Here is a 27,870-nt window from a genome sequence, read left to right as displayed (position 1 = left end):
ATTTTCCTTTTTGAATTGATTTACGGTATATCATTATAATTTATGTAATTTTGCTATTGTTGAACTTTGATTTCAATTTTTAATTGCGTTTCTTTCGTCGTTTTTCAGTACATTTTTACTTGTAAATTGTGGAATGAAGAAGACTAGTAATCTAGCTCCAAATAAATGATGGAGATCTATGGTGTTTTAAGTTTTTGTGAAAAAGGGTCACGTTTGTGGAAAAAAAGGGTCACTTTTGTAAAAAAAAATAGGTCACTTTTGTAAAAAAAAAAGGTCACTTTTTGTGAAAATATGAGTCACTTTTGTGAAAATATGAATCACTTTTGTAAAAAAAAAAAAAAAAAGGGTCACTTTTGTGAAAATATGGGTCACTTTTGTAAAAAAAAAAAGGGGTCCCTTTTGTGAAATATGGGTCACTTTTATTAAAAAATGGTCACTTTTGTGAAAAATGGATCACTTTAAAAAATAAAACTCTGATATTACTGTTCACACACGCGAAATATTCGATGTACAATAAAATTATTGTAAATCGGGGGCATACAAAAGTTTTTGTTATTGGAAATATGAGGCGCACCATACATAAATATATACTCCCCCCGTGTTTTTTTAAGTGTTACAGTTTGACCGGCACATAGTTTTAGGCAATTTAATTGACTTAAATAAAATAAGAGGTAAGTGGGGCAGTTGGAGTATTAAAAAATTGTAAAAAGAAAGATAGTGGGGTTAATAGTTTATTAAAAAGTAATAAATGTGAGAAGAAAGATATAGTAAAAAAAAAGTAGTAGTGGATTTGAGTGGGGATCATGAGAGAATAGAGATATAATATCTTAATGTAGATTTTTACCAAAAAAAAAATATAACACTTATTAAAACACGCCTGGATTTGATAAGTGTAACACTTATTAAAATACGGAGGGAATACTGTAATATTTTATTTCATCACCCACAACCTTTTTAGTTTTTACAAACGATTACAGTTTGATTTCATGGTTAGTGACAATATGAAATGCAAGTTTTTTTAATTCAGTCATTTTAACTTAATCCAAACTTACTATGCTACAAAACTCTCATAAAGCAATCACCTTCTTCAACACTCTAATACCCCCAAAAGTTCCCCCAAATTCGATTTCTAGGGTTTGGAATCTGCTACAATGTGCATCAATCTGCAATCTCAAAGTCCATTGGCGCAAAGACGAGAAGCTCGACGAATCAATTCGAGCCGAAAAAAAATGGCGGCTTTGCGCTCGAGTCGTCAAAGAGGTTCTCAACGAACCAGGTCAGGTGATGCCATTGCGCTACTTAGAGAAGCGAAGAGAAAGATTGAAGCTCAATGTCACTGCAAAAACATTCATTGATCAAAACCCTCTTCTTTTTGATACTTATTTTGATCGAATTCGACCTAAATCGGATTCTGTTACTTTTATTAAACCTAATGATTCGCTTCGAAGATTTTTGGAAGAAGAAGAGCGGATTTTTGCTGAAAATGAGCTGTTAATTGTTTCGAAAATTTGTAAAATGTTGATGATGGCGAAAAATAGGGTGATTAATGTGGAGAAATTGGTTCATGTTAAGCGAGAATTCGGGTTTCCAAATGATTTGAGCAAATTAATCCCCAAATACCCTAATTACTTCAAATTTGTTGGTGGTTATGATGAGAAATCGTACTTAGAGTTGGTTTCTTGGGAACCCGAGTTTGCGAAATCAGTGATAATGTTGAAGGCTGAGGAAGAAGAGAGGTTAACTGGGATAAGAGTTAGGCCTTCATTTGATTGGAAATTGCCACCAGGGTTTTATATCAAGAAAGGAATGAGAGAGTGGGTTAGAGACTGGATGGAGATGCCTTACATTAATCCTTACGACGATGCATCTCATTTAGACTCGAGTTCGAGGGAAATGGAGAAGAGGATGGTAGGGGTGCTTCATGAGTTATTATCGTTGTCGTTGTTTAAGAGGATTCCTGTTCCGATTTTAGGGAAGTTTAGTGAGGATTACAGGTTGTCGAATGCATTTTCGAGTGTGTTTACAAGGCATTCGGGTATATTCTATATGTCTTTGAAGGGAGGGATTGAGACCGCGGTGTTGAGAGAGGCGTATAAGGGTGGTGTATTGGTTGACCGGGATCCGTTGCTTGAGATTAAGGACAAGTTTGTTGAGTTGTTGGAGGAGGGGTGGGAAATGAGGATGGAGGAATTGAGGTTGAGGAGGGAAAGTGCTCGTAATCGCAATAAGTCAGTGACGCTTGGGAGTTTGGAGTTGGAGTCTCAAGCGGATGATGATCATCTTTGAGATGGGGAGAAACGTACTCGAAATTGTTGTTATGCTGATGGCAGAGATTTTCGCACTGGTTGGAAATGCTCCTAGCGTTCAATTGTTCATAGTGGCCTTATATTTTGGGTATTGGTAGCTAAAGTAAAGTTGGTGGGATTCAGTTTTATGCTAGATAATATTGATTTCACTTCCAATTTGATGTTGCTAGTTATGTTTGTTTACTTTGGATTTTAAATAATTCAATCTTATCCTAGTAGAGAACCTGTTCCTTGGCATTTTTATACTTGTTCTCTATTATTTCTCGTTGTATGACTGCTCCTTTGTTCGAGTATAATTTCTGCTATAAATAACATATACAAATTGTGAACACTTTGCGCAATTGGTGCTATACCATCTATATGCTTTTATGTGATTACAGCTGAATATATGCTAATTTAAATTCTCTAAGTGCATTAGACAATGTTTGACACTGAATTGAAAATGCTGAAGGTTGAAAGAATGTCAAAGAAAAACATATATGATTTTATATTTTAGTTATTCACACAACTTAACCTAACATCTTAATGAAATATGGCTTTAGCTGTATTTGGCTATCTATTATTGTCAAAAGCTACCTGGAATGCTTTCCAATAGCTATGATCAGATTTGTCCAATGTTTTTGTGTTTTCCCTCCCTAGCTAAATTCGGCTTCAGTTTTTGTTTCTGTGTTGAGTAGTAAGAGTTCTAAAGGATTAACATCATGTACTTATTAATGTGGTATATGTGTGAACATTGATCTGGCAACCTTTAAGCATGATTTCATCGCAACCTTTCTTAAAATGAGGGTACTCTATCCTCAGATGGTTTTTGTCTAGTGTGGACTGTGGAGATACCGAGGTTTATAGTAAAAATTATTAACGGAAATTATGTTAGGAAAGTTCGCACGTTTCGTACTTAGTAGACATGCAGTTTGCAATTTATTTGATTGATTGTCTTTCTTATGCAGGAGACGGGAAGGGAACTTCAACCAGAGGACAAAATAGGAGCGAAGTTGTCATGACAACAGCTAGGAAGGGCAAATATTATAATAATCTAGTAAATGTTGCTCACACAAAAGAAATGGCATATTTTACAACCGTCCGGAACCTAATCTGCTTTATATCAGCTGGTATTCAAAATCACTCCCTTGTCATCTTCTGTTACATACCATCAAAGAAGCACCTTCTTGTGACCAACAAGAAGTGCATGAATGCCCTACTATTTAAGTAGAAGCTAGTTAGATTTTACGTAAGTACAGAAGAACATTATTCTTTTATCTAGCATCTGTGCCCTTTTAATTTGTCATGCTGCTCAAGATGGAGAGAAAAAATATTGCTTTATGGATTTTCATTACTACATTCTTAGCTGTGATATCTAAGTCAAATTGTCAATATAGACCAGCCCCTGCACTTCCATTCCCGAGTTTTCCTGCACTCCGTCCTTTGTGCCTTTCCCAATTTGCCCTTGTTAATCATGCATGTTCTATGCTTCCTTATTCACCGTTGCCCCCTCCTGCTCCACCAACTCCTCCTGCACCTGCTCAACCCCCTTGCCCCCCAAAAACTGGCCATCGACATGGACACCATCACAGGCATAGGCATACCAGTTCCACCCCTGTCAGTGCTGCAGCAGAGGAATGTTGTCGCTGGTTGAAAGAAGTCGACACTCAATGTGTCTGTGATTTGCTCGTTCGTTTGCCTATATTTCTGGCCAAGCCTTCACATGATTATACTGTTAATGTTAGTGAAGACTGTAGTGTCACCTATCAATGTCCAGGCCGGGTGATGAATTGATTTGTGAGGTTGAATTTGATTTATAAGGTGTTAGGGTATGTACTATGTAGGCTAAAGGGGTATGGTAATTATTTATGCAACTTTTTAAATAATAGCTGTTTATGTATGGTGCTTTATTTTGTGTGTACTCTTCAAATAACATAGCTATTTGCATATGTATAAGTGTATAACTATTAATTTCTTTCACATCGGATTTTCTTTCCCTTGATTGAACTGTTGTAGCACTTTGAAATTAGTCTATCATGGTGTCACAAGCGAATATTGCAACAGCAATGCAACACCTTGTGAAATTCTGGCCATGGATGATGGCGTATAGGAAGGCCAAAGTGATTGTAAGCCTAATCGCGTTATCAAAAGATTTGTGGAGATGCTTTGTTTAACATAGTAGCTTTGAAAACTGTCTTGCAGAAAGGTTCGTTCTTATAATAAATACACATTGAAAGTCTCAGTTCGTTGACAAATGGTTTTAAAGTCACCATCTCTATCTCCAATGGTGGATCTTAAATTTTATAATATTGTGTAGTCATTTTTTTTGTTATCTCCAATGGTTAGATCTAATTAGTAATTACAAATATTTGAAATTCACCTTGCGGCTTATACCTCTGGTAGTGAAAGGGGGTGTTTGGAAACTAGCTTTTCAGTTGACTTTTGGCTTCTTCAAATTGGTCAAACAGCCAAAAAACATGTTTGGTTATTGGCTTTTTTAACTAGCTGAAAAGCTAGCTTTTAAGCCAAAAGCCAAAGGAGGTGTTTGGAAACTAGCTTTTCAGCTGGCTTTTGGCTTTTGGCTTCTTCAGCTAGTTGAAGCAGCTTTTGGCTTATGGCTTTTGGCTTGTTGACATAATTAACTTTTGATTAATAATAATTAGTCATAGTAATTAATAATTAATAATTATTAATAATTGATAATTGATAATTAATAATTAATAACTAATGACTAATACTTAATGATATTTAATAATTAATACTTAATAACTAATAATTAATAGTTAATAATTAATAGTTAATAGTTAATAATTAATAGTTAATAATTAATAATTTCTTTGAAACATAAATTATTAGTGTTTAATAATTATTATTTAATAATTAGTTTTTAATAGTTAGTATTTAAAATATTAGTAATTTATAGTACATTATTATTGATAATTATCAATTTATAACTAATACAATTATTGTTAATTAATAACCAATAATTAATTAATTTATGAGTCAAAAAAATAATAATTAATTAATTAAAATTATAATTAGTTATTAAAAAGTTATTATATATTATCAATAATTAATGTTAAAATAATTACTAATTAGTGTTGTGTAGTTTGACAACAGCTAGCACCCAACAAGCCAATTTACCAAACAGTATATCTTTAGTCAAACAACCTACTTAAAAGCCAATCTAAACAGCCAGTCAAACCAGCCGACAACCAACAACCAATTGCCAAACAGGGCCAATATGATTGTTTTAATAAAAAAAAAAAGGTCACTATATTAAAATACTACCTCCGTCTTTCATTAGTTGACACGTTTTGAATTTAACACTATTCACTCACTTCTCTTTGACCGTGTTTTGTGATTTATACGTAATGAAAAATATAGTTATGTGGGATCTTATTAGATTTGTCACGGTATATATTTTCAAAATATCAACTTTTTAGAATTTTTATTTATCGAGAATTAGAGATATTAACGGTTGAATTTGTGCATTGGCAAACGTGACTAAAGAAATGCGTCAACTAAAAAGAAACGGATGAAGTATATGTTATTATGTTGAAATAAAAGTTAGTGTGACATCAAAAGGTATAAGAGGTTAATTTTTTTAATGAAATTTTTAATAAATGGTCAATATGAATAATTAAGACCACTATGTTAAAATTAGTTTACTATTTAACATAATGTCGTACTTTAAGTCATAATAACATTAAAGGTCACATAAATTTTAAAAAAGATTACTATGTTAAAAATAAGGTTACTATATTAAAATTAGGGGTCACTATGTTGAATATAATGTTAGTTACGTGTGTATAAATCTTAGGTCCACATTATAATGTGGACCAGATCCACGCAAGATTTTCAGCGTGTTATAATAGATACACTGTTTTGGCTTTTATTTTTCTACACACTACTTCCATATATACCTCTAAAAAGTTTGAGAAAACTCTTATAAATAGTGTTTGGACAATTTTATACAGTATACCCTATAAAATGTTTATTTGCTTATTTGCCTTAATAGTTAATTAATTTTTTTTTTCTCGAACTATTAAGAATAGTGCACGGATATTTATCCCCTCAAAATATTTGTTAATACATTTTCTTCATTAATGTTGTCAATAACTCGATTTGTGACATAAGGTTAATCGAAAAAGCTCACCTGACATTACTAGCTATAGCGCATATTACTACTAAGTAAATGGGAGAGAAAATGAAGAGAAAAAGTGAATGATAATTTTGGGTAAAAAGTTAAAAATTGAAATGAAGAGAGAAATGAAAACACTTTAAGTAAAAAAAAAGTGAACAATTTACAGTGTTTTGTGAAAAGCTAAACAACGCCCATATTTTACCAAGTAACGCCCGCATTGAAACATGAATGGACGAACATTTCCTCTCGTGTATTCCATGTTTTTCTTTCTTCTAACTCAATTTAACATTCTCTCCTCCAAAAAAAAAAAATAAAAAATAAAAAATAATCATTAACATCCTCTTGTGTATTTCATGTTTTTCTTTCTTCTAACTCAATTTAACATTCTTGTAAAAAAAAAAAATTCTCTCCTCCCAACAAATCACTATTGAACAAAGGCAAGATCATCGTCCACAGTTCCAGAGGAGAGCCGGAAATTCTAGAGGAGAAATGAGAATTCCAAGCGTTTCTTCCCTGGAATTTCGAAATTTCTAGGCGTTTCTTTCCTAGTTTTTTTTATTTTTTTTTATTTTTTTATCATAACTTTTGTTTACGAATTCGGATTAAGACAAATAATATATTGTTTGAAAGCTCCGAAAGTCTACTTTCCAACCCAATTAAAATCAGGTCAATATCATTTTTAAATCTTAAGTTATGGCAAATCTAATGTATTTATGAATAAATAAAGATATCATTAATTAAAGTTGTGCATTAGTAAGTATACCGATCAAACAAGGGTAATTAAGTAAAAATAGAGGGAGTGGTAATTAATAAATTTTCCAAAAAAAAAAAAAAAAACTTAATACTAATCGTTTAAAGAAAGACAACGTTCAACACTTGACCAGTAGCAATGGACTCTCCAACACCAACAACCGGTGGCCATACCAATCCACTACTCTCACTCTCCACATTCATCCACCGCCTCGGCGCCGACCTCACCACTCGCCTCGACGACACCCGCCGAATCGCCGGCACCTTACTCTCCACCCTCTCTCCGCCAACACCTCGTGCGCGCACCACCTCTCCTCCGTCGCTCTCTCTTCCCTTCGCCTCCGTCGGACAAGCTAAACCCTCGCAAAACGCCGCTTTAAGCACCAACAATGTTGCGAAGTCTCTCGTCGGAACCTCCGTTTTCACTGTTAGCAATACTAACAATGAGTTTGTGCTGATTTCTGACCCTAATAATGGTGCTAAGAGTATTGGTTTGCTTTGTTTTCGTAAAGAGGATGCTGAGGCTTTTCTTGCTCAGGTTTTGAAGCTTTAATTCTGTGTTTTGTATTGGATTTTTGGAATTATTTGTTGAATTTTGGGAATTGAGTTTGTTTTTGGTGTTGGAATTTTAGGTTCAGGCGAGGAGGAGGGAGTTGCGGAGTCAGGCTAAGATTGTTCCAATTAGCCTTGACCAGGTAACGAATGTTATTGATAATTCGTTACTATCTTCGTCGGGATTTAATTGTCGCATTACTAGTATAAATTAAGCTATCGACACAATGATTTATTCTGGATTGAGGGAGTTTGGCTTACCATATGCTAAAATGTTGTGTATTAAGCTTTGTTCTTTTGGCGGAAAAGTTTTCATTGATTTACGTTTTCATGTGTCTGTCTAGTGAGTTGAAGTGAACTTAAATCAATTTTAGTTGATTGTGTTTCCTTCATTGAAAGTTGGGAATATGTGGACAAGGTTGGTTGATCGTAATCTGTGGGATAACTTTTGTTTTGTTCGATTGTTTGGAGAGACAATTACATGTTAAGCGCGAATTGGGGAGCTGTGATATGGAGATGGTTGTATATTTGTTTGTTATATGTCACTTATGTGGTCTATGTGATGCCATAATAGGGTGCAAACTTGTTGGCTAGGTAGAAGAAAGAAAATTTGATCACATTGTTACAACCTTTTCTTTTCATGTAGCCTGATAGGTAGAAAGTGTTATGATCATTAGGTCTACTTTTGTATTTTCTTGAAGAAGCTTGGTACTTGGCCACAAGTCCACAATGGCAGGTTGTCCCTTGGTTTAGCTGCTTACAATAGTAGTTATTGTACCTTATTGTTGGGGGTCAGGAATTGTTTTGGGTAGAAAATATCTAAGTTGCAAGTGCTATAATGATGTCCTTTCTGATTAGGGGTTAGATGAGGGGTGACTTTGCCGCTACCAATATGGTCAATTAGTTATCTGATATTTGGATATCCAGGTATATTAGCACTTTTTACGAAATCCATGTCCTCTGCTCTATAAAAATTAAAAGCCAAATTATTTCTTTGCTGTCATATTTTAGCTGGTTATTGATGAGGACTTTCCACATTAATGAGAAACATTTGGTAGTTCATTTTCATTTTGACTTTAGCTAATACTCCCTTTGATACTAAATGCTCTTCCCATTCTGGCTGTGCATGTTTGCCCTGCAATTGAACATTTTTATAAATTACTTATTGAGACGAATCATATAGACCCAACATAACTATGGTCTGCTTTAAATATTGAGAGTAATTTCAAAGATCCTCTCATCTTATGTATATTGTATAGTGTCATGATTCCAAATGGAAGAATAAAAAGAATTGGAGGAAGTATATTATGAATTATGTACGAAGCGATAAATTTAAGTCAAATTTAAGGGTGTTCGTTGCAAACTAGCATATGTAAGAGGTGATTTTAGTTTGTAAAAGCTGTAAGTTGTGTCTCTTGATCGTACATTATTGTTCCCTCTATTTTCCTCTTCCCCTAAATCTACCCCACCCTTTTTTCCTCTTAGCCTCTTGGGTCCAGTATCTAATTTTCTTTATACTCCATAATTTACAATGTGCATTGTGCAGGTATACATGTTAAAGGTTGAAGGAATTTCATTCCGGTTTTTGCCTGATCCTGTTCAAATAAAGAACGCATTAGAAGTAAGCTCTTTGTTTTAACTATTAGTTTGTTGAACTTGGTTGTTTTAATGAGCTGTATTACAATTTTGTAAAAAGCCTAGATTGTTATTCTTTAATCTAGTATCACAATTTAGTTGATTCCTTATTTCATGCTCCTTTCATCCTAAACTATAGTCTTGAAGCATTTAGAAAGTAACAATTTAGAATTATAATTACATGGGTTAGAATATTTAGAGCATCTCCAATGATAAGGTACCAGGGCCTTGTAACTTGCTTTGCCACATCAAATATTAAGCTATAACACTTTTTGGCTACAAAGTGTTCCAATGGTGAGCTACAATGACCTTGTAGCTTGCAAAAAATAAAATATATAAAAAAATTAATAGTTATACACTTGTCACAATATGAATGGAGTTTACTCGTCTTTTTTCTAATCAAGCAACGTAGCTTGTTTGGGCTACAATAGCTTGCATGTTGCTAATTTTTTTTTTCTCCAATGGTAAGCATGTAGCTAGACATTTTATTTATATTGCAAGCAAGTCCTTAATATGAAACCATTGGAGTTGCTCTTATATAGCTCTTACTTTCATATACTTAAATCCACTTACCAATATTTAGGGGATGGTTGGGTTGGGGCTATAATGTGTAAAAGGGGTAATAAGCGACTAATAAGGGAGAGGAAGGTTGGCATAGGTGGCATTAGAGGGTAATATTTTCTCATCCCTCCTTCCTCACACCACCACTACATATCTCCTCGTATCACATCCTCCACTCAGCTGCATGATCCTTAATTTATCCCCCTAAATGCATTTACTCCTTATCCGAGTGTTCACTCAAATCAAGATTAGGGGAGCTTGACTCAACTTTATTGAATAATGTCAAGGGTTCTTAAAGGTTGCTGCTCCATGCCATGGCTTTCAAGAGCACACACATGCATTTTATAGTATGTTTATGTCTTATGAAGAAGCCCAAACACTTTGTTGGACCCTCACTAGTTTAGAGTCAAAAAAAGAATAATAAAGACAATAGTCAATGAAGACTCTCGATATTTTATTTCGCTTAGAAGAGTAAAAAATATCTCAATATCATGAAATAATCTTCTAGTATATATCACAAATGTCTACCATACTAGGGTTACAAAACTAGAGAGTCAAAACTCTAGAAAATTTGAGCCATATACTCCTTTCAGTCCTTTGAGTTTGGATTGAGCATCCCATTATCTTAAAAAATTGCTTAAGTTGTTTCCTAACAGAGATCTAGGTTTTTAGTGCCAAATTTAGCCAAAATTGAAAGAAAAATCCGACTTCTTCGAAAGGATAAGGTTCTTCATCACCAAGAAGTCAAGATAATAAAAATGCACTCCAATAATTAGGCGTTTGAAGGTAAGGTCCAAAAAGAGAAAAAACCTAATGTAATATTTAACTGCTAGCTTATAATCGCAAGGGATTTACTAGACTTTGAAGTCAGTTCCTTGCTTTGTCAAAAAAAAAAAATAGAAAAAAGAAAGTAGGTGTGGCGGGCATTGTAGATAAATTAAGGGAAAATCGTCTGCGTTGGTTTGGACATGTAAGACGGAGACCCGAGGGTGCACCGGTGCGAAGAGTGGAAGAGTGGGACCCTGGAGGGATTAAACGAGGAAGAGGGAGACCAAAGATGACTTGGTTGGAAGGAGTGAGGAAGGATATGAAGTGCATGGATTTACGTGAGGATGAAGTTTTGGATCGTAAGGGATGGAGGAGAAAGATTTATGTTGATGACTACACGGAATAATCAAATTTGGTTCATGTTAGCCGACCCCACTTTTGGGATTAAGGCTTTGATTGATTGATTGATTGAAGAAAAAAGAACAAAAAAGAATTGAATGGTGCCTTATTCACGGCCAGACTTATTGGGTCTTTTGAATTGCACAATTTGCCCATTGCTTATCTTAATGTCCATCTTTATGGTTTCACAAGACATGGATGCAAAGGCAAGATATGCTGCTAAAATGCTATCCTATAATTGCTGAAGTGAAACAACTATAAAGCTTATCTGCTCTACTACACATTAATTGCCGTTTATTGACATAGAAAAACAACAATAAAAATTTTCAATACATATTGTTGCCTTACATAGAGATATAGGATTCTTGTTATATCAAAAGTATGACTCCTAATACTACAAGGATATCTGCTTTTTATTAGCTGCTGCTTACCTTTTTATATTCACTACTTGGAGAGTTAGGTGTTTTATGTCTGGAATTCCCTTCAATATTTCTAGGCAATTGCCAATGGTTACTCCACTATCTGTGGTACATACCTATTTTATATGCCCTCCCTCAAGTATTGGACTCACACATTTGTGTCTGGTACTTCTAACAAAATTTTCCTCTGGTGGCTGTGGCTCTTAATAGTTGTGGACACTTGTAGTGAGTCTTAAGGATCTCTGACATCAGGTACAGACTTTTGAAGTATCTACGGCACCAAATCTTTGAGAAAGTAATTGCTCTTTAATTATATGAACAAAGCTTACTATGTTAGCACACAAATATATAGGAAGTTATAAGAATTGACTACTCAACTATGGCATTTGAAAGACTGTAAATTCTTGATAACTATCTTAAGCTGCCATATATCTACTTTATTCACAGTAGTTTGCTTTCTTGCTGCAGTTGAAAGCATCGGAGACAAAAACTGGATTTGATGGTGTTCCAGTATTCCAGGTGTGCTAAATTTCTCTATGTTTCATTGCTTGTCACTTTAAGCATACAAGCAAATGTTCATTGTTATCTGATTATAACTATAAGTTCTACATGCTATCAGATGTTCCTGTTGTAAAATGTACTAAATGTCCATTCATCCTTTTCTCTTGTCATGTATACTTTGTTTTGCTTGCTCTCACTAATGGGAATCACTTAATAATTAATACTTCCTCCGTTATCCTATTATTGCAACAGTTACCATTTTAGGAAGTTTCACAAATCTTGTAATATTACCCATATTTGCACATGCTTTCTCTCTATCTCTCTCCTTATCACATAGGTCACTGTCTTTATTTTTCTCTACATCCCTCCTCATCTAAAATTCCGCGTCCCCCCCCCCCCCCCCCCCCCCCTGTTGCAATATTAGGGGAACAGAGGAAGTACTTGTTATTATAGTCTCTGAGAGCATGTAAATTGCAGAAAAAATTGGTTAGATAGTTGTAGAAGCCATCAAAGGAGTGATTAACAGCCTCCATTTCATCTAGTAGTAGAACTCTTACTCACTTTCTGTACTAGTGTAGTTTCTAGTCCTGAACTCTTTGAAAATGCTCTTATTGCTGCTTTCTGAGGATAGAGATTTTCATGTTATCAAGCTCCTTTTAGATTTTATTTATTTATTTATATTTTAATCTCGACATTAGCTTAGTATGAAAAGAAAAGCACGAGCTGTGAGATTGCAATATTGCATCCATTTTTAATGATGTACTGAGCAATACTATTGCTGCAATGTTTTAACAAAGCTCCCACTCTTGGGCATTAGGCATCTTTGTAGATGTACATTGACTACTAGTGTTCCTTATCATACAATATATTAAAACTGACTGAGATGAAAGCTGCTTTCAAATGTCAAACAATGATGTTTAGAGTTTAGAAAAGGAGAATTGTTGTAGTTTGAGAATCAAGATATTGCTTGGTCATGGTTGTACATGTCAGGTTAAACCTGCTGTTATGAATCTGCATATTGAAGACAATATGAAAGCAAAATCGGTGTCAAGTATTCAAGAGACTGGATGCTCTTACAAAGCTAAGTGAAGCTTAAATAGAGTTCTCGATTCTTCTCTTAATCCACTCTCTTCCTAACCTCTATTATTTATAGACTTCCTTGTTTTTCTATTCTCTTACACATTTTCTGTCTTTTTCATCAAGCTTCCTTAAATCCCAATAATACCCCTTTTAATGGCTGGTTCATTACACCTGCTAACCTGCTGGCACTTTGCTTATTTATTTATTCAATTTCAATTATTGGTCAACAGCCGTATGAACACACAGATCTCAAAATTTAAGTTGTTTTTGTGGCATGTCTAGCTTTCTCTATTTGCAAATCTTGTTAGGGCTCCATGTTCATCGCATAATCTTCTTTTGAATATCTTAGTTTTAACATAGTTGCGTAGGTTTACTTATCTTGGGTGACGGTGTGGGTGGCAAGGCCACATAAATTATTAGCTTCTCACAAACCTTACATGAACTAGGTTGTTTGTTCTGAATTTCTGATAACAAGTGCGGGTTTATATAATACTCTTGCACCTTCTGTTGTGAAGATTTCTCTGATCTCTGCTGAATCAAACTTTCTTGTTATGTGCCATCTCTTTCACCACCTATAGCAACCCTTTTCATATTTCAATTTTTATGTTAGCCGAGTCACCCTTTAAAATAAGTTTGCTGCAGGCTATAGTTGTTTCATTCTTTAATTTGCAAGTTCAGATCAGGCATGTTTATATTTGAAGCAGCTTGTTATGTACAGTAATGGAGAATTGCTCACTGTCAGAATCGAAGCTGCTTATCAAACTTGGCTTCTTAACTCTGCAATCAGTGATTATGATTGTTTAAGAATCAGGACTAGATTTCTCTTAATACTTCTTCTTAAACCTAATTTTTATTACTTGTATACATGTGCATGTGATTGTTACTTATGTTCTTTATGTAATCCTTGGTTTCTTTTTTTCTTTGTCGTAAATGGCCAATGCAGTCAGATCTCCTTGTTGTGAAGAAGAAAAATAAGCGGTATTGCCCTATATATTTTCGAAAGGTCAGTCATCTCATTAGTGTGTGTGTTTTTTAACTTAATAAAAAATCTATCATTATGTTCATGCTTCTTTCCTGCAGGAAGATATAGAGAAAGAACTGTCTCTGAGGGCATTGCGAGGACGGGGACCTCAGAACATAATGGTATGTTTTTTTTAAAATGCCTCTATATTATGTATATTTAAAAATACAAAATTTGATTTAAAATCTGTTATGCAAAGTCAAAGACTCCCCATGATAAAAAAAAGGAATACTCACACACAGAAAAATCTTTTTTCTAGTTAATTGATAGTATTCATTTACTGTCCTTAGAAGATAAGGAATGATAAAATATATGTCCTCCTCTCTGCTTAGCAGGTAGAAGTAGCTATTAGAACCTAGAGAGTTAACTTGTTCTGCATTGACATTGTGAGGGAAATCATATGTGGAATGACTATGGATGGAACAAATTTCAAAACTTAGCCACTTGAGGCAAGGAAGATGGGAATTGCAACTTCACGTTTTTTTTTTTTTTTTTTTTTTTTTGCCGAAGCTTGAACGGTGTCTTTACTTATTTTCTAGGCATTTCTCTATCTCCACCATATTGTTGGTAGTTGGAAGTTTTTTCCTTAAATATCTTCCTCCTTTGAGCATTTTTCTTGCCCATGAAGCTTCCTCCCAAAGCAGCATCAATAGCAATTCTTGAGCCTTCTTTGAGACCATTGTAGATAGTTCTCAACAACATCCACTTGTTGGTTTCGTGATAAAGGCACTTTCATTGCATTCCTTAGTTGTCTAGATTACTCCAACGGAAATTCCCTAGGATGTTTAAGTATATTTATTTTGGCAACTGATCTCTTGTTTTGTACTTATGTTTTTGCCCTTTTAAATATAAACAGCAAAACAAGCTACAATAGACTGCCCACTACTGCAGCCATTGGCCTTATCATGGGTGACAAACACAACTACTTTACAAACATCCTACATTCCTACAGAGCCAAGATTTGAACAATAACAAATGGAATTAGTAATGAAATAAAGATTACAAACATTAGATGTAAACTTCCTTGGATAGCTACAGGAATCCATTGCGCAGGGTGGGGAAGGGGATTAGCCTACTTCCGCTTCATGCTTATTTGAGACTTTCAAACATGATCAACGTTAAGGGGGGATCGAAGACATCATTGCTCGAGGTCATCTTTCTTCTTTTGGTTTTCTTAATTTGTTGGAATGAACTGCACTCTTCCTCGTATTGCTCTATGAAGTTTCGTGAAAGAGAAAGCTGGACATATTAGTGTTGTGCGTAGAAGAGCCACTGCCATATCTCCTGAAGGTACACCTGAAGTTGCTTCTGGAAGAACTTACTCAATCAGCTGTATCATGCATCTCTTCTTGGTCTATAGAACTTAAACAAGGAGACCAGACCTTCTAATTCACATTTATTTTTATTTTTTTTTAACGCGTCTAATTCACATTTATGTTGGTTGATATCTCTTTTGGAAACCTAAGCTCCAACAAAGATTCCGACCTTGAATCAAAATATTTGAGAGCCTAATTATTAGTCATCAAATGATAGTAATTTTTGGAGAACATAAGAAAGGAGCCCTGCCTCTTTTGGTTTTGAAATCGACATTTGGGCTCTACATGACCCGCATTTTCATTTTTGCCAAACTCATAGGGTCATTCACACAGTTGCTTACAGAAGATGGGATCTTCAAGCGTACCACCAATAATTTGAATGCAAACCTCCATCTTACCATGAGAAATTATATCAATTGCCTTAACAAAAAAGTCAATGAATTTCCAAACTTAAGAATTGATTCATAATTCACAGGAGGATGAAACAACAGTTGTAAGTTCATTATCTGCTGATGCTGTTAGTTAAATTCTTTATCCTCTATAAATTCTTTTGAAGCATGATTTCTCAGTAATGCTGAATGAACAATAAATTCTTTTGTTTTTTTTTTTTTTATTATTTTTATTCTTCCTGTATTCTATTTACTCCATATCTTTTTCCGTGTGTTCCTTTTGTTGAATAAATCATAGTCCTTGTGTTTCATGCCATTGTATAATACGTAATACTTTTATTTCTATCTTTAGTATTGTAATTATCTGTGTTATTATATGCTCAAAGGCTCTTTGTTGTTGTGATGTGGGTTTCAACAGGTGGGCAGTTTAGAAGATGTTTTGAAGAAAATGGAGGTAAGTGTTGGAATGCTTGCTTTAAATTATTAGTGGTTAGGTAATACCTAAGTAATTAGTTTGTGTCAGTGGAGTCATAATAGTAGTGGGTTTAGTGGGTTGATGTTAGGCATGATTGATTGATGATCATGTTCCTTATCTTTTGCTTAGTTTTGCACTATATATATGTTGCTATGTATTTCTTTTCAATGGATTGAATACAAATACAAGTTTAAATTGTTCTTTCCCTCAACTATCATTCTATTTGTAATTTCAACAATAAGTATTGTGCTTCTGTATATGGCTTTTCTTCTTCTATTACTACTATATGTTTTGCATAATTCTTCTTTTCTGATTTAAATTAGTTATATTAGAATTCTTATTGTTCTTTCTCTATTACCGAATTAGATGAATCTTCTATACTTATTTTCATTTTATTAATGTAGTGCTTAATGTATATGTAGAATTCATGGCAAAAAAAAATTATGTAACATTTTAATGATAGGGAAATTCCACCTGTCAATTTATTCATCCCTATTTCAGTTGCCCTTAGTTTTTTTGTGGATGTTGGATACAGATAAGTGAGAAGAATTCTGGCTGGGATGATCTTATATTTATTCCACCTGGTAAAGGCCATTTACAACATATTCAAGAAGTGGCAAAAGCGTGATGTATAGCGTGCATTTGTTCTTCCCATAATCTTGATTGAGCAGCAGAGGGCGCATTGCAGCATATCGAATAATTAGAGGTCTCTTCATCAATTTACATTTCTCTTCAGCTCTCTCCCAACTATCTTCATTTCCATTTTCTTTTTCAAGCTTTGACGTATAGTTTTGTCGGACTTTGCAAGTTGTGATAACAAAACAATTATGACATCAGTTTCTGTGAAGCAGGTTAGTCAAATGGCGGAAACGGATGCTGCGTTCATCTCAGAGGACTACCACTTTATCTGCATTATAGTTGCATTCATAGTCCTAATCTTAACTAAGGCTGATTTTGTTGGTGCATGTTTGAGTGAATGGAGTTTTCTTTTTTGATTGTAATTAACCTGTTCATGCTTATCTTTGTGCACTACTTCATGATGATCATGCTCAAAATTTTGTTTTTCAATGTCTCTAGTTAATTTATAATCCTCATTTGCTGGTGTGCACTTCGCCACTTCTCTCGTTTAATCTTATGTTGTGTCAGTTCACGGCTACCCTAGTCTGGGTTGAAGATTCGTTAATTAGCTCATGAATCTTCCTCAACTAGAGGAATAGTCTAGTAACATGCGTTGGTATTAACTATAGTAGGTATTATTATGACACCAAAATACATATTCAATGGTGCAAATGAATGCAAAAATGTTTTGTTGGTATCAATATAATTCATTGATGGTAATTAAATGATACCATCTAAACACAATGTAATACCAACACCTGTGTTAATAGAGTAATTCAAGACTCAAATTATTAGAGGTAGAGAATTCCTCAATTAAAAGTACCGATTGCAATTAGAGCATCGTCAATGATTAAAATGCCCATTTTTTTTTCTCTTTCTCTTCTTTTTCCTTGGCCTCATTTTCTCTTTTCTCCACCTCACTTTTCACTAGGGCCTTGTTTGGATTTAAAGGAGCTCAGCATGAACAACAATGAGGACATTACATATCGTCCCTTTATTTTTATCTCTTTTTCCCAGTTTGACATATTATGTACATTCTTTTTACTCTTCACTTTCCATATTTATCATCTTTCCTTAATTTTCGCAACATCAAAGAAAATCTTTTGTAACTTACTCTCCTATTAACATACTTAAATAATTCACCAGGTGCTTTAGAAAATGTAAATTAGGTTAATAAGTTGTTGATAACCTTTTGACAAAGGAAAATTTGTCAAACACGACTTTTTAAGTAGCGGACTTTGTGAATAAGAACCTTTGGAAGTCAATTGCCAAAAATAATGTTTTAATTGGTTAAGGTTTTGGGGAATAATTTGACTCTTAAGGATTCAATTTGAGGTCAAAATTGGCACATAATAATTATAAATGTCTTGCTTTACGTGGTAAGTGATGCTTTGATTTATATGCCATTATTTATAAGTTGCAAAAATTGCTCAATTAAGGTTTGAAGGGTCATTTTGATCCATAAGGGACCAATTTAACGTGTATAAGTAAGTGTTGTTGTAGCCATAAATTCACTAAATTTTTTTGGATCATAATGACCGAGGTATAATGGTGAATGTTGTTGTAGCTTTTTCGGTTCTTTACGTGAATCTTTATATCCAGATATTTATCATGTTGTGGATAATGATACACATGATTTTCCACGACATGTCTATTCTTTATACCGGTTTCCTAATTATTGTAAACCGAGCTTGTAGTACATTAAATTCAAGCTCAAAATCTTTTCTAGCACTCTCTAGGCTTTCAGCAAACAATTTTTATTTACAAGGTTGTGGAGCTATGATGGCATCGATAAATGTAAAACATTTTGGATAACTCCCATTGTGAGATTTATACCCCTTGTTATAAGCATTTCCATTGTTTGAGATCTAAACTTATGGAGCATAGTTTTTTATTATATTGCCAAAGACCGGAGAACGTTGAAGTGTTAATGTAGTTGTAAGATCCTAGTGTCCTAAATTAATGCATATAACTCAACAAATTTCTAGAAACAACTGCCTATAATATGATAGCAACCATTTAGATATTTCATGACACATTTTAACCTTTCCATTCAACTGGACAATTTTTCCATACCTAATACATACAATCGATGTTTCCCAACATGCCAAGGAAACCTACCTCTACATTCTCCTTCTTTAGGCATGCATATGATGGGGGTCTTCCACTGTTGGGTTATGAAGGTAGTCATTTGAAAAATAGGCAATCACTACATCGATAAACTATGCAAGACATGAAAAATAATGAGATATCTTGTGAAGGGAAATGATGAGCTATTTTAAGTAATGAGTTGATGAAATGGGAGCATATAATTGAGATTTATCGGTTTTGATTAACTACATATCATTGTAAAGCAGTTTGAAATTAAGGAGTACTTAGATGGTTTGTATCAAAAGGGGGAGTATTTGGATTATATTAAAAAATTGGATAAATACACTTTAATAATTCCCAACTATTGCCGATTTACTTCTAATAATCCAACTAAGGTTTATTTTTAAATAATCCTAACTATGGGGTTAGTTTACCTCCAATGGTCTCAGTTGGTCAACAATGGGTCAATGACTTATTATAACAGGTGACCATGACACGTGATTGGTCCAAATTTTAAAATATAAAAACAAAAACCCAAAATCAAGCAGTCAGCTGTCAGCCACCCTAACTCCCACTGCGCGCCATCCCAAACCTCCACCAGAAACTGGCAGGCCACTCCCATTAACCAGCAAAACCGGCCGGCCATGTAATACCCCGTATTTTGATACGTATTTTTCTAATTAATTAATTAATTATTATTTCCTAAAAAGGGTATTTTAGTAATTTAATTTACTATTTGAATTTGGAGCAAAAATGATATTTTAATTTTGGCACCAAAAGTATTTTGAAATCTAATTATTATTTTTAGATTTTGGATAAGATTTATTATCTGTTTATTTAATTTTAAAAATCGAATTATTTATATATATTTCGGATTTTTTAATTAAATAAAATAATATTTTATTATTTATTTAAGATGGCCAAAAATTCCTAATTTAATAACTATGATTTTCGGATTTTCTATGTATAGAAAATCTGATTTTCTTAGTTATTTTATTTAGTGAATAATTGGTATTTTATTAATTAATTATTTTATACAATAAATATTATTTACACAATTATTTTTAATTCCTTAAAACTAGCAAATTAACTCCGTAAATATCTAAAGGGTGATCCGAAAATACGAGCTAAGGAAAGCTCAATTTCATGATGGATTTTTGGGTGATTTATTTTAGTAAATTGTATTTTTTATTATCTCCTTAAAATCTCTTATTTTCCTTAATTTTATTTCTGCATCCCCTAAATATTTGATCATCTTATTTTCCTACCTTATATCTTCCTTGATTATTCCCCAAGTAATCTCTTTTGCCATATTATTTTTCTTGTCAATACATTTTCCTTAATTCTATTATTCTTAATCACCTTAATATCAAAACTTTCCATATTTCTTTATTCTCTTCTCCAAGTAATTCCTTAATTCTTTTACCATAATTCTTCCTACATTCTCCTAACATAATTCTTTTATTCATGAGCCTATAAATACCCCCTCATACCTCTCATATTATTCACAGCAAAACTCAACTCTCTTCTTCTCGATCTCTTATTCTTCTTTTCCCTAAACCTTTTCATATTTTTCTTTCTACTTTTTTCATACATAATCAGCCCGTACACATTGGAAGCCAATTTTCGGGCACTTTTGGTCAGTTTTTGGGATTTTGATGTTTCACAGAAGATTGTTCCTCTTGAAAAATCCTTGAGTTTAGGCTCAAGAATCACCCAATTCGGATTTATATTGAAGGAGTTATGGCCTCTGAAACTTCTGCCTATTCTTTCCAACGCAAATCCAATTCTCTTTAATCCTATTCCTTTATTTTCTTCATGGTTAGTTTTCTAAAATATAAATGCTTATTTCAAAGCTATAATTTTTATATTAAAGTATTATTTTAAAAGAGTTTTATAGTCCATGCACATTAGATTTGGGTTTATGTCTAAAGATGTTGTGATAAACTTATGGTTATGTTAATTGCAAGGTGTATTCGTGATTGAACTTTGAAGGTGCAAAGTGTTGATTGATATTCGGAATCAAGGTACGTTTAGGTGGCTAGATAACTTTGAAAGTGATTGGTTTGAATAACATGTTTTATGTAATTTAATGGTGATTGAATTAAATTGATTTGAATTATGATTTATGAAATAAAGTACATTTATATATATGTTTGGAGGTATTGATTTTAATATTTGTTTTAATAAATGTATCTTTAAAAGATTGATTTTCATATCATGTTTTGAATGGTTTGAATTACTTATCATGTTTAAATAAAGGTATTGATTTGAAAAGTTTGTTGAATTAAATAAAAGGTTTTTCAAAGGAAAAGTTATTGATTTTGAAAAGTTATTAATATGAGATTTAACTCTCAAGTATTTATTAAAAGGTTGATTTTAAACAGCCCTCGGAAGGCATACTTCTTGATTGTCTTTCTGACCAGCTTCGTAGATTATTATAAAATAGAAAGATTCCAGATTTTCCCCGAAGAAGGTCTTGACTCGCTTTCTTCAGTTCGATAGCCACCACTAGTCGCAGTTGGGGGCATGGGATTGACCCATTGATGGGAACCCGAAAGACGCTAGACAGACTAACAGAAAGAAAGTTTTTGGTCGTTCTTTTAGTCAGTGGATGTTACAACGCTTCAATCAGGCTTTGAGGGGCGGACTATGTCTCGCGTCCAGTCGGACACCGAGTGGAGTGGACAGACCAGGCTTTAGGGAAGGGTGGAGTTTTGAGTTATTCTACTACAGAGTTTAACTTTATTCAAAGAGGAATTTCATGAGAATTATTGAATTATATATTAAAGCTTTACAAGCATGATTATATAAATCCTACTATGCGGATTTGGTTGATAAGACTATGGACTATGTATGACCAAGTCTTTCCTCAAGGATAGCCTTCTACATAAGGACACTAACTTGGGGGGTGTGCACACTTGGGTGAGGAATTGGTCTTAAAAAGAGGAATTGGTTTTATAAATCGTTTTATTGAATTATTGGAATTGGTTTTGAATCATGAGTTTAGAACTATTGGATTAATTATTGGAATTGGTTTTGAATCATGAGTGTTGGAATTATTGGAACTGGTTTTAAAAGCAAAACAACTTATCGTACTTAGCATATTTTGTTAATCCGTATTTCTTATTTGTTTTGATTCGCCCTGTTTACCGTAATGGTAAGCAGTGTTGACTATTTTCAGGTGGAGTCATGAATAAGCATATGGGAGTCCCGGGATTTGCTTCACCTAGTTTAGGAATGTTGGTTTTGTCTTTATTTTGAGTACTCATAACAATGTTACTATTTTTATAAGTATTAATAAAAGAAAGTTGAGTTTTGCGCTGCAAGTTTTTTTATTAGATTAAGTATTTTGAGTAGCCTTGCGTAATCACGCGGCGGTAACACTCCTAAGTCTATCTCTACGATATAATTATACGAATTATACTAGTATTTCCGCAGAGGGAGATATGGGGGTGTTACAGGCCAGCCCTCTATCACCCATCTAACCCACCCTGACCTCCGAAACCACCAACCCAGCCAACGCCAACCCCGAAAACCACCAACCTAACCCACAACAACCCTCAAAACCTAACCCCCTACTTGAATCCGCCGCTATAACTGCCCCTCCTCCCTTCTCCCACCACCAAAACGGACGATTTCGAGAGTGGGGAAAGGGAGAAGGGGCATTTTTGGTAGCGGAGCTGTTTTTTTTTTTCATTTGAATCGATTTTCCGGTGAAAGCAGCCGGGGGGGGGGGGAGAGTGGTTTAGGGGGTTGGGATGGATCGGGTGTGTGTGTTTCAGGGGTTAGGAGGGTCGGCCGACCATTTTCGGGGGGTTAGGGTGGCTGGGAACGGCAACAGTTGGCTGGGAATCTGGGATCGATTTCTGTTTTTCTTAATTTTTTTAAAATTAAGGAAATTTTGACATTTGTTATCGGTTAAAATTTTTTTTTTACCACCTAAATCAGAGTTTGTTAAAAATAAAAATAAAAAAAAAATTTTAAAAAAAAACCAGCCATCCTTAAAAAAGCCCAGCCTCTCCCGTCAGCCACCCTGCCCCCTTCTCCCTGCCGGCGCCGGCGACCCCACTAGAATCGAACCCCTCCCTTTCCCCCACCCAAAAACCGACACCCCTAACCCTAAACCACCAGCCCGAAACCACCCTAAACGGGTTTTAGGGTTTCGCTTATAGTCGTTTTGGGTGGTTGGGGAACTCCTTTGCGCGGTCCTGCTCTTCTCCCCTAGCCCCTAAACCACGATTCTAATTTGCGGACTACTCTATTACGGTGAAGAGAGGTGCTATGGTGGTTGATTGGTGGGCGTGAGGCTGTTGGGAGGTTCGTATGTGGCGATAGGACTCGCGAAGAGGGTAGCAACGACGTTGGGTTGTTGTGGGATGAAATTGCTGAAATTGCTCGTTTACGGCATGGTTGGGTGTCAGTTTGGGGGAAGGGAGAGAATAGGGGTGGCGGGAGTGGGATGAGGTTGGTCAGTTGGCGCGAATAAGGGTGTCTGGGGTGCTGGCCAAGGGTGAGGATAGGGGAAAACGGAGGTGGTTGAAGGTGGCAGTGAGGTGGTTGGGGAAGGAGTTGTGGCTGGATGGTGGTTGGGCACCACTAACGAAAAATAGTAACGGTGTAAGACATCAAGTTGTGATTTTTAACAAACTCTGATTTAGGTGGTAGCAAAGTAAAAAAAAAATTTATACCGGTAGCAAATGTGAAACGAGGTGTGTTCTCTAGTAGCAAATGTTAAAATTTCCTTAAATTAAGCCAATCATGTGCTGACATGTGACATTTAAAAAAAAAAAAATTTACCGTTTCAGATGGTAACCGGTTTTTGGGACCATTGGAGGCAAATTGACCCCATAGTTAGGATTATTAAAAAAAATAAATCATAGTTGGAATTATTAAAGTGTATTTTTCCTAAAAAATTAAGGAGTACTTATACATTTTTGTGTATAAGTAAGAATATATTACTTTGGCTAAATCAGTGAGTAAGGAGAAAAATATGGTAAAAATTAAAGTGTGAAAAAGGGAATAGTAGGCCCATTTTGTAGCGAAATTATTTTTATGATCATTGGTGTTGTTTGCCGGTGAAAAATATATATACCGGGTGTATCGTGTACCCAAATAATCCAAGGTTAGTGTTTACTTTTTCTCTAATGATTAAATAAAAAATAATCATCAAAATGAGAACAAAATACTCATGAATATACTGTACACCCGGGAGTATATAACAAGCTCTCGTGAAAAAGAAAGAACAATTGGAATATTACATTTGCCAACGATGATTTAAACCCGAATTTAGGGCTTGAAATCAATGGCTTAATTGTATTTGCCGCTATATATGTAGCTATATATGTAAATAGGAATACAATTTAGTCTTTCATTTTTGAAAGCAACATATTTCAATTTATTTAAACTCTTTCAATTAGCAACATTTTTACCCTTTATATCTTTCCACTTACTACTGCAACCTACTTATTATTATTATTATTATTATTATTATTATTATTATAACAAAACCTACAGAGTTAATCAATTTACAAGAAATTGGTAGGGAGCCGAGATACAATCTGGGCCCCCACCCCTCTAGCTATAGCGAACCCGATCCTACTGAAGATGTGAGCAGCTGCACGAGCACCAATATCCTGAGACTTAGCGAACACCAACTATGATAAATGTGCGTGTAGCAGCACAACCTTTTAAAGGTGCAGTCTACAACACAAACTATGTGATTGGGTGCACATATTAGCACAAATGACACTAATGAACTAAGGTTTCATGGAAAAAAGAGGAATCTTTATTATTTTATATAATTGTTTAAACATTATTTAAACTTATATGATTTTCCATCATGCGTGACTAAATTAGCCTTACTTTTTATTTATTTTTTTCATTTAAGCATTTCTTAACCTCCACCATTTTATTAAGCGGATTCCTTCAAAAAAATTGTGCTATTATTTTCCTTTGTTTGCTTCTTCAATTACTTTTTCTAATATCGATCTCACATGATTGACTTAGTTTCCTTTCCCTTTCCACTTAGTTAAATACTAAATTGATAAATTAAAAAAAAAAAATCATTTGAATACCTTTATGCTATAAGATTTCAGGATACATAGGTAACTTTCTAATAACAAACCCTACAAAATGATTTTAAATACTTAACTCGAAAAATAATTTTAGAATTGGATTTTAGGATTATTTCAAAAAGTTAATTATTTTCAAAAAGTTAATGGCGAAAACTTTTTGAAATAATTTTAGAAATAACTTAATTACATGAGATGGAAAATTTAGTAGAATGGAATTAAACAAAAAAGCATTAAAAATATTTAAGATTTACTTTCATAAGAAATCTAAATTTTGCCAATGTCATTTATGTTGTTATGTGCACCCAACTGCGTAGTTTGTGGTGTTGAGTGCACCCTCGAAAGGTTGTGATGCTACACGCACCTTTGTCATAGTTGGTGTTGTTGCGGCCAATTTTTCCTTATTATTATTGTTGTCGTTGTTGTTATTATTATTATTATTATTATTATTATTATTATTATATCTCAAAAATATACAAAGTTATATAACCTATAGAAAATTAGTAGGAAGCCGAGATACAATGTGGGCCCCCACTCCTCTAGGTATAGAAAAGCCGATACTAGTAAAGATATGAGCTGCAGCACACTCCCTAGTGTCCTGAATTTTCGAGAACTTCTGGATCCGCTTCAGCAATGCAACAACCTCATTTTCTAACTCCCCAAGAGAAGAGAAAGAGAAAGGAAGGAAGCCATACCTAATTGCTCGACAACTGGATTCGTACTTGACCCGCTTCCGATTGGCCGCATCAGTCACTACCCGTCCAGGAACAAAGTCAGAAAGCCCAGACTGTGTCAATGGAGAAGACCCTATCAAGTCAACACAGACATCGCGACCACGATCCCATGAATAAAGTAACACATCTGCAAGTATGCGAGCTCCGTCGTTCCCTCAAGATAACCCAATGTCCACCTCCTTTCTAGCTGAAATCCGTGACCGATAGCAAACATCAATAAGGATATCTAGAACAACATTATGCCGATATTTAATGCCCACAATACCAGCACAAGACACCGCATGATCACCGAAAATATCCCCGACATAAACCCTTGAACAAGCAGAGCACGACGTCGTGATAGAGAACAATGGAACACCCAACCGGTAGCACAGCACAAATATTATTATTACTACAACTTATTATTATTATAATTATAAAAATTTAAACTTAAATTTATGATTAGAAAAATTCACGCATATCATAATAATTTTAACATTATCTGTTATATATATATCCCATAATAGTAACAATTTAATTTGGTATAATCATCCAATCATTTACTCCCTCCGTCCCCGAAACAACGACTCTTTTGGGTTAATTTCGCGGGTATTAAGAAAATTAAATAAAAATAAGTAAAAGTATATTGGAAAGATAAATTTAAATGGGGTTAGTAAAAAAGTAGAGAGAAAAATTATTAAAAATGCATGAAAAAACAAAATTTTATATGGGAAAGCTAATTTTGCACAAATATTATTGTAAATTGGTGGTTATTTTAATGCAAATGGGTCGATTATTTTGAGACTAAAATTTAGCCAAAAAATTCGAAGTTTTGGGGACGGAGGGAGTATTAATTTTATACATTTCTGTAAGACACACGCAAAATCTATTTCACCTTCAAAAATTTCTAACCATAGACAAATTAGCCACAATTTAAACCCACTTTAAATTAATAGACTATTTACAATTTAAAAAGAAAATACTCCATAATAACCTGTTAAAAAAGTATAAAGTATACTTTTAAATTATTAAAGATTCTATGTTTAATTTGATTAATGCAAATTCATTGAAAAAAAAATGCATGATTAATAATTATTTATGTATAACAATGTCATCAATGTAATAAATCTTGGTTATCAAATATTCATATTTTGTACCTCATCAATCCTTTATCCATTTTAGGAGTTAGGATTCATCTGATGCAGCACTTATTGATGAGGCCGACGAGTTATGTTTGATCATCACTATCGGGTTTGTCATATAACTGAAGATACATATTGAATGAAAAAATCGTCACTACTACCACAATGATTCAAGAAGATACGATTGCATTAGATGAACAAACAGTCACTACCATGTCTGACATAGTGCTTCAAAAGATACAGCTGCATTGTATCAAGTTACATATCAAAAGTGTGTTCAATGAATTTAGAGTCGGATTTTTTTTTCCTAATTTTTATTTAGTAAAGTTGAAGTGAAATAGAACGATTAAAAAATCAATCAATAATAATAAGCTTAATATTAAAACAGACACCGGGAGTGACATGTGTCACATCCTGGTGCTGTTTTCTTCCTTCAAAACTCCCCTTTCTTTTTAACTTTTTTTTTTTGTTAATATTTGATTCTATAATAAAATCATTCCAAATCTTTTATATTATATTTATGACAGATATATTCCTTTTTACTTGGTGTTCATAATACTTACCTAAATAATTATTTCAATTTCTTTTTAATTGTCCTTTAAATGGGGTATTATAAGATTTTAATTTGCCAAAAAAGTAATAATAAATTGATTCATATAATAGATCTTACAGAAATTACTTTAAAACATTACTTAATTTTTTTTTTTTTTTTTCAAATACCTCTAGGCTGTAGCTAATATTTTTTTTCAATTTCAATATAACTATATATTCAAATTAATTACAATTTAGTTTATGAAATTTTACTACTACGTATATATTATCACAAATTAAGGATTTCTACAATATAGTATGACTATAAAATAAATGTTGTGTTTGACAATTATATCATATGTCTAATTATAGGGAAAGTTAAAATATCAATTATTATTATTAT

The 27,870-nt window shown here is 33.8% G+C and overlaps 3 protein-coding genes across 5 annotated transcripts; all 3 read left to right on the top strand.

Moving 5' to 3' along the window:
• The first annotated feature begins 1,041 nt into the window (after positions 1-1,041).
• LOC145572267 (protein WHAT'S THIS FACTOR 1 homolog, chloroplastic-like) lies at positions 1,042-3,695 on the top strand. The gene is made up of 2 exons (XM_081631262.1): positions 1,042-2,394; positions 3,254-3,695. Exon 1 carries the CDS (start codon positions 1,054-1,056, stop codon positions 2,284-2,286), a length of 1,233 nt encoding a protein of 410 aa, XP_081487388.1. The 5' UTR covers positions 1,042-1,053; the 3' UTR covers positions 2,287-2,394; positions 3,254-3,695.
• LOC145572268 (uncharacterized) lies at positions 3,591-4,286 on the top strand. Its single transcript, XM_081631263.1, has one exon. It carries the CDS (start codon positions 3,591-3,593, stop codon positions 4,077-4,079), a length of 489 nt encoding a protein of 162 aa, XP_081487389.1. The 3' UTR covers positions 4,080-4,286.
• Positions 4,287-7,291: 3,005 nt separating this feature from the next.
• LOC145572266 (protein TIC 22, chloroplastic-like) lies at positions 7,292-17,406 on the top strand. 3 transcript variants are annotated; one of them, XR_014096757.1, is made up of 9 exons: positions 7,292-7,720; positions 7,815-7,877; positions 9,281-9,355; positions 11,985-12,035; positions 14,041-14,100; positions 14,178-14,240; positions 16,242-16,277; positions 16,834-17,004; positions 17,150-17,406. XR_014096757.1 is itself a non-coding variant. In XM_081631261.1 (8 exons), the coding sequence occupies exons 1-8, from the start codon at positions 7,322-7,324 to the stop codon at positions 16,924-16,926; spliced, it is 840 nt and encodes a 279-aa protein (XP_081487387.1). In that variant the 5' UTR covers positions 7,292-7,321; the 3' UTR covers positions 16,927-17,406. The 3 variants fall into 3 exon arrangements, 1 of the variants encoding a protein (XP_081487387.1); XR_014096758.1 differs by having other exon boundaries at positions 17,136-17,406; XM_081631261.1 differs by having other exon boundaries at positions 16,834-17,406.
• Positions 17,407-27,870: the final 10,464 nt, after the last annotated feature.

This window comes from Chenopodium album, chromosome 12, assembly GCF_948465745.1.
Source record: "Chenopodium album chromosome 12, dcCheAlbu1.1, whole genome shotgun sequence".
Lineage (NCBI taxonomy): Eukaryota > Viridiplantae > Streptophyta > Magnoliopsida > Caryophyllales > Amaranthaceae > Chenopodium > Chenopodium album.
Note: the sequence above shows the minus strand (reverse complement) of the source record. Positions and strands in the feature narration are given on the sequence as shown.

Coding starts and splice junctions, on each gene's coding strand:
- LOC145572267 (XM_081631262.1), top strand. CDS start 1,054: ATGCTACAAAACTCTCATAAAGCAATCACCTTCTTCAACACTCTAATA.
- LOC145572268 (XM_081631263.1), top strand. CDS start 3,591: ATGCTGCTCAAGATGGAGAGAAAAAATATTGCTTTATGGATTTTCATT.
- LOC145572266 (XM_081631261.1), top strand. CDS start 7,322: ATGGACTCTCCAACACCAACAACCGGTGGCCATACCAATCCACTACTC. Junction 7,878..9,280: donor TTCCAATTAGCCTTGACCAG/GTAACGAATGTT, acceptor TGCATTGTGCAG/GTATACATGTTAAAGGTTGA. Junction 9,356..11,984: donor AAATAAAGAACGCATTAGAA/GTAAGCTCTTTG, acceptor TTCTTGCTGCAG/TTGAAAGCATCGGAGACAAA.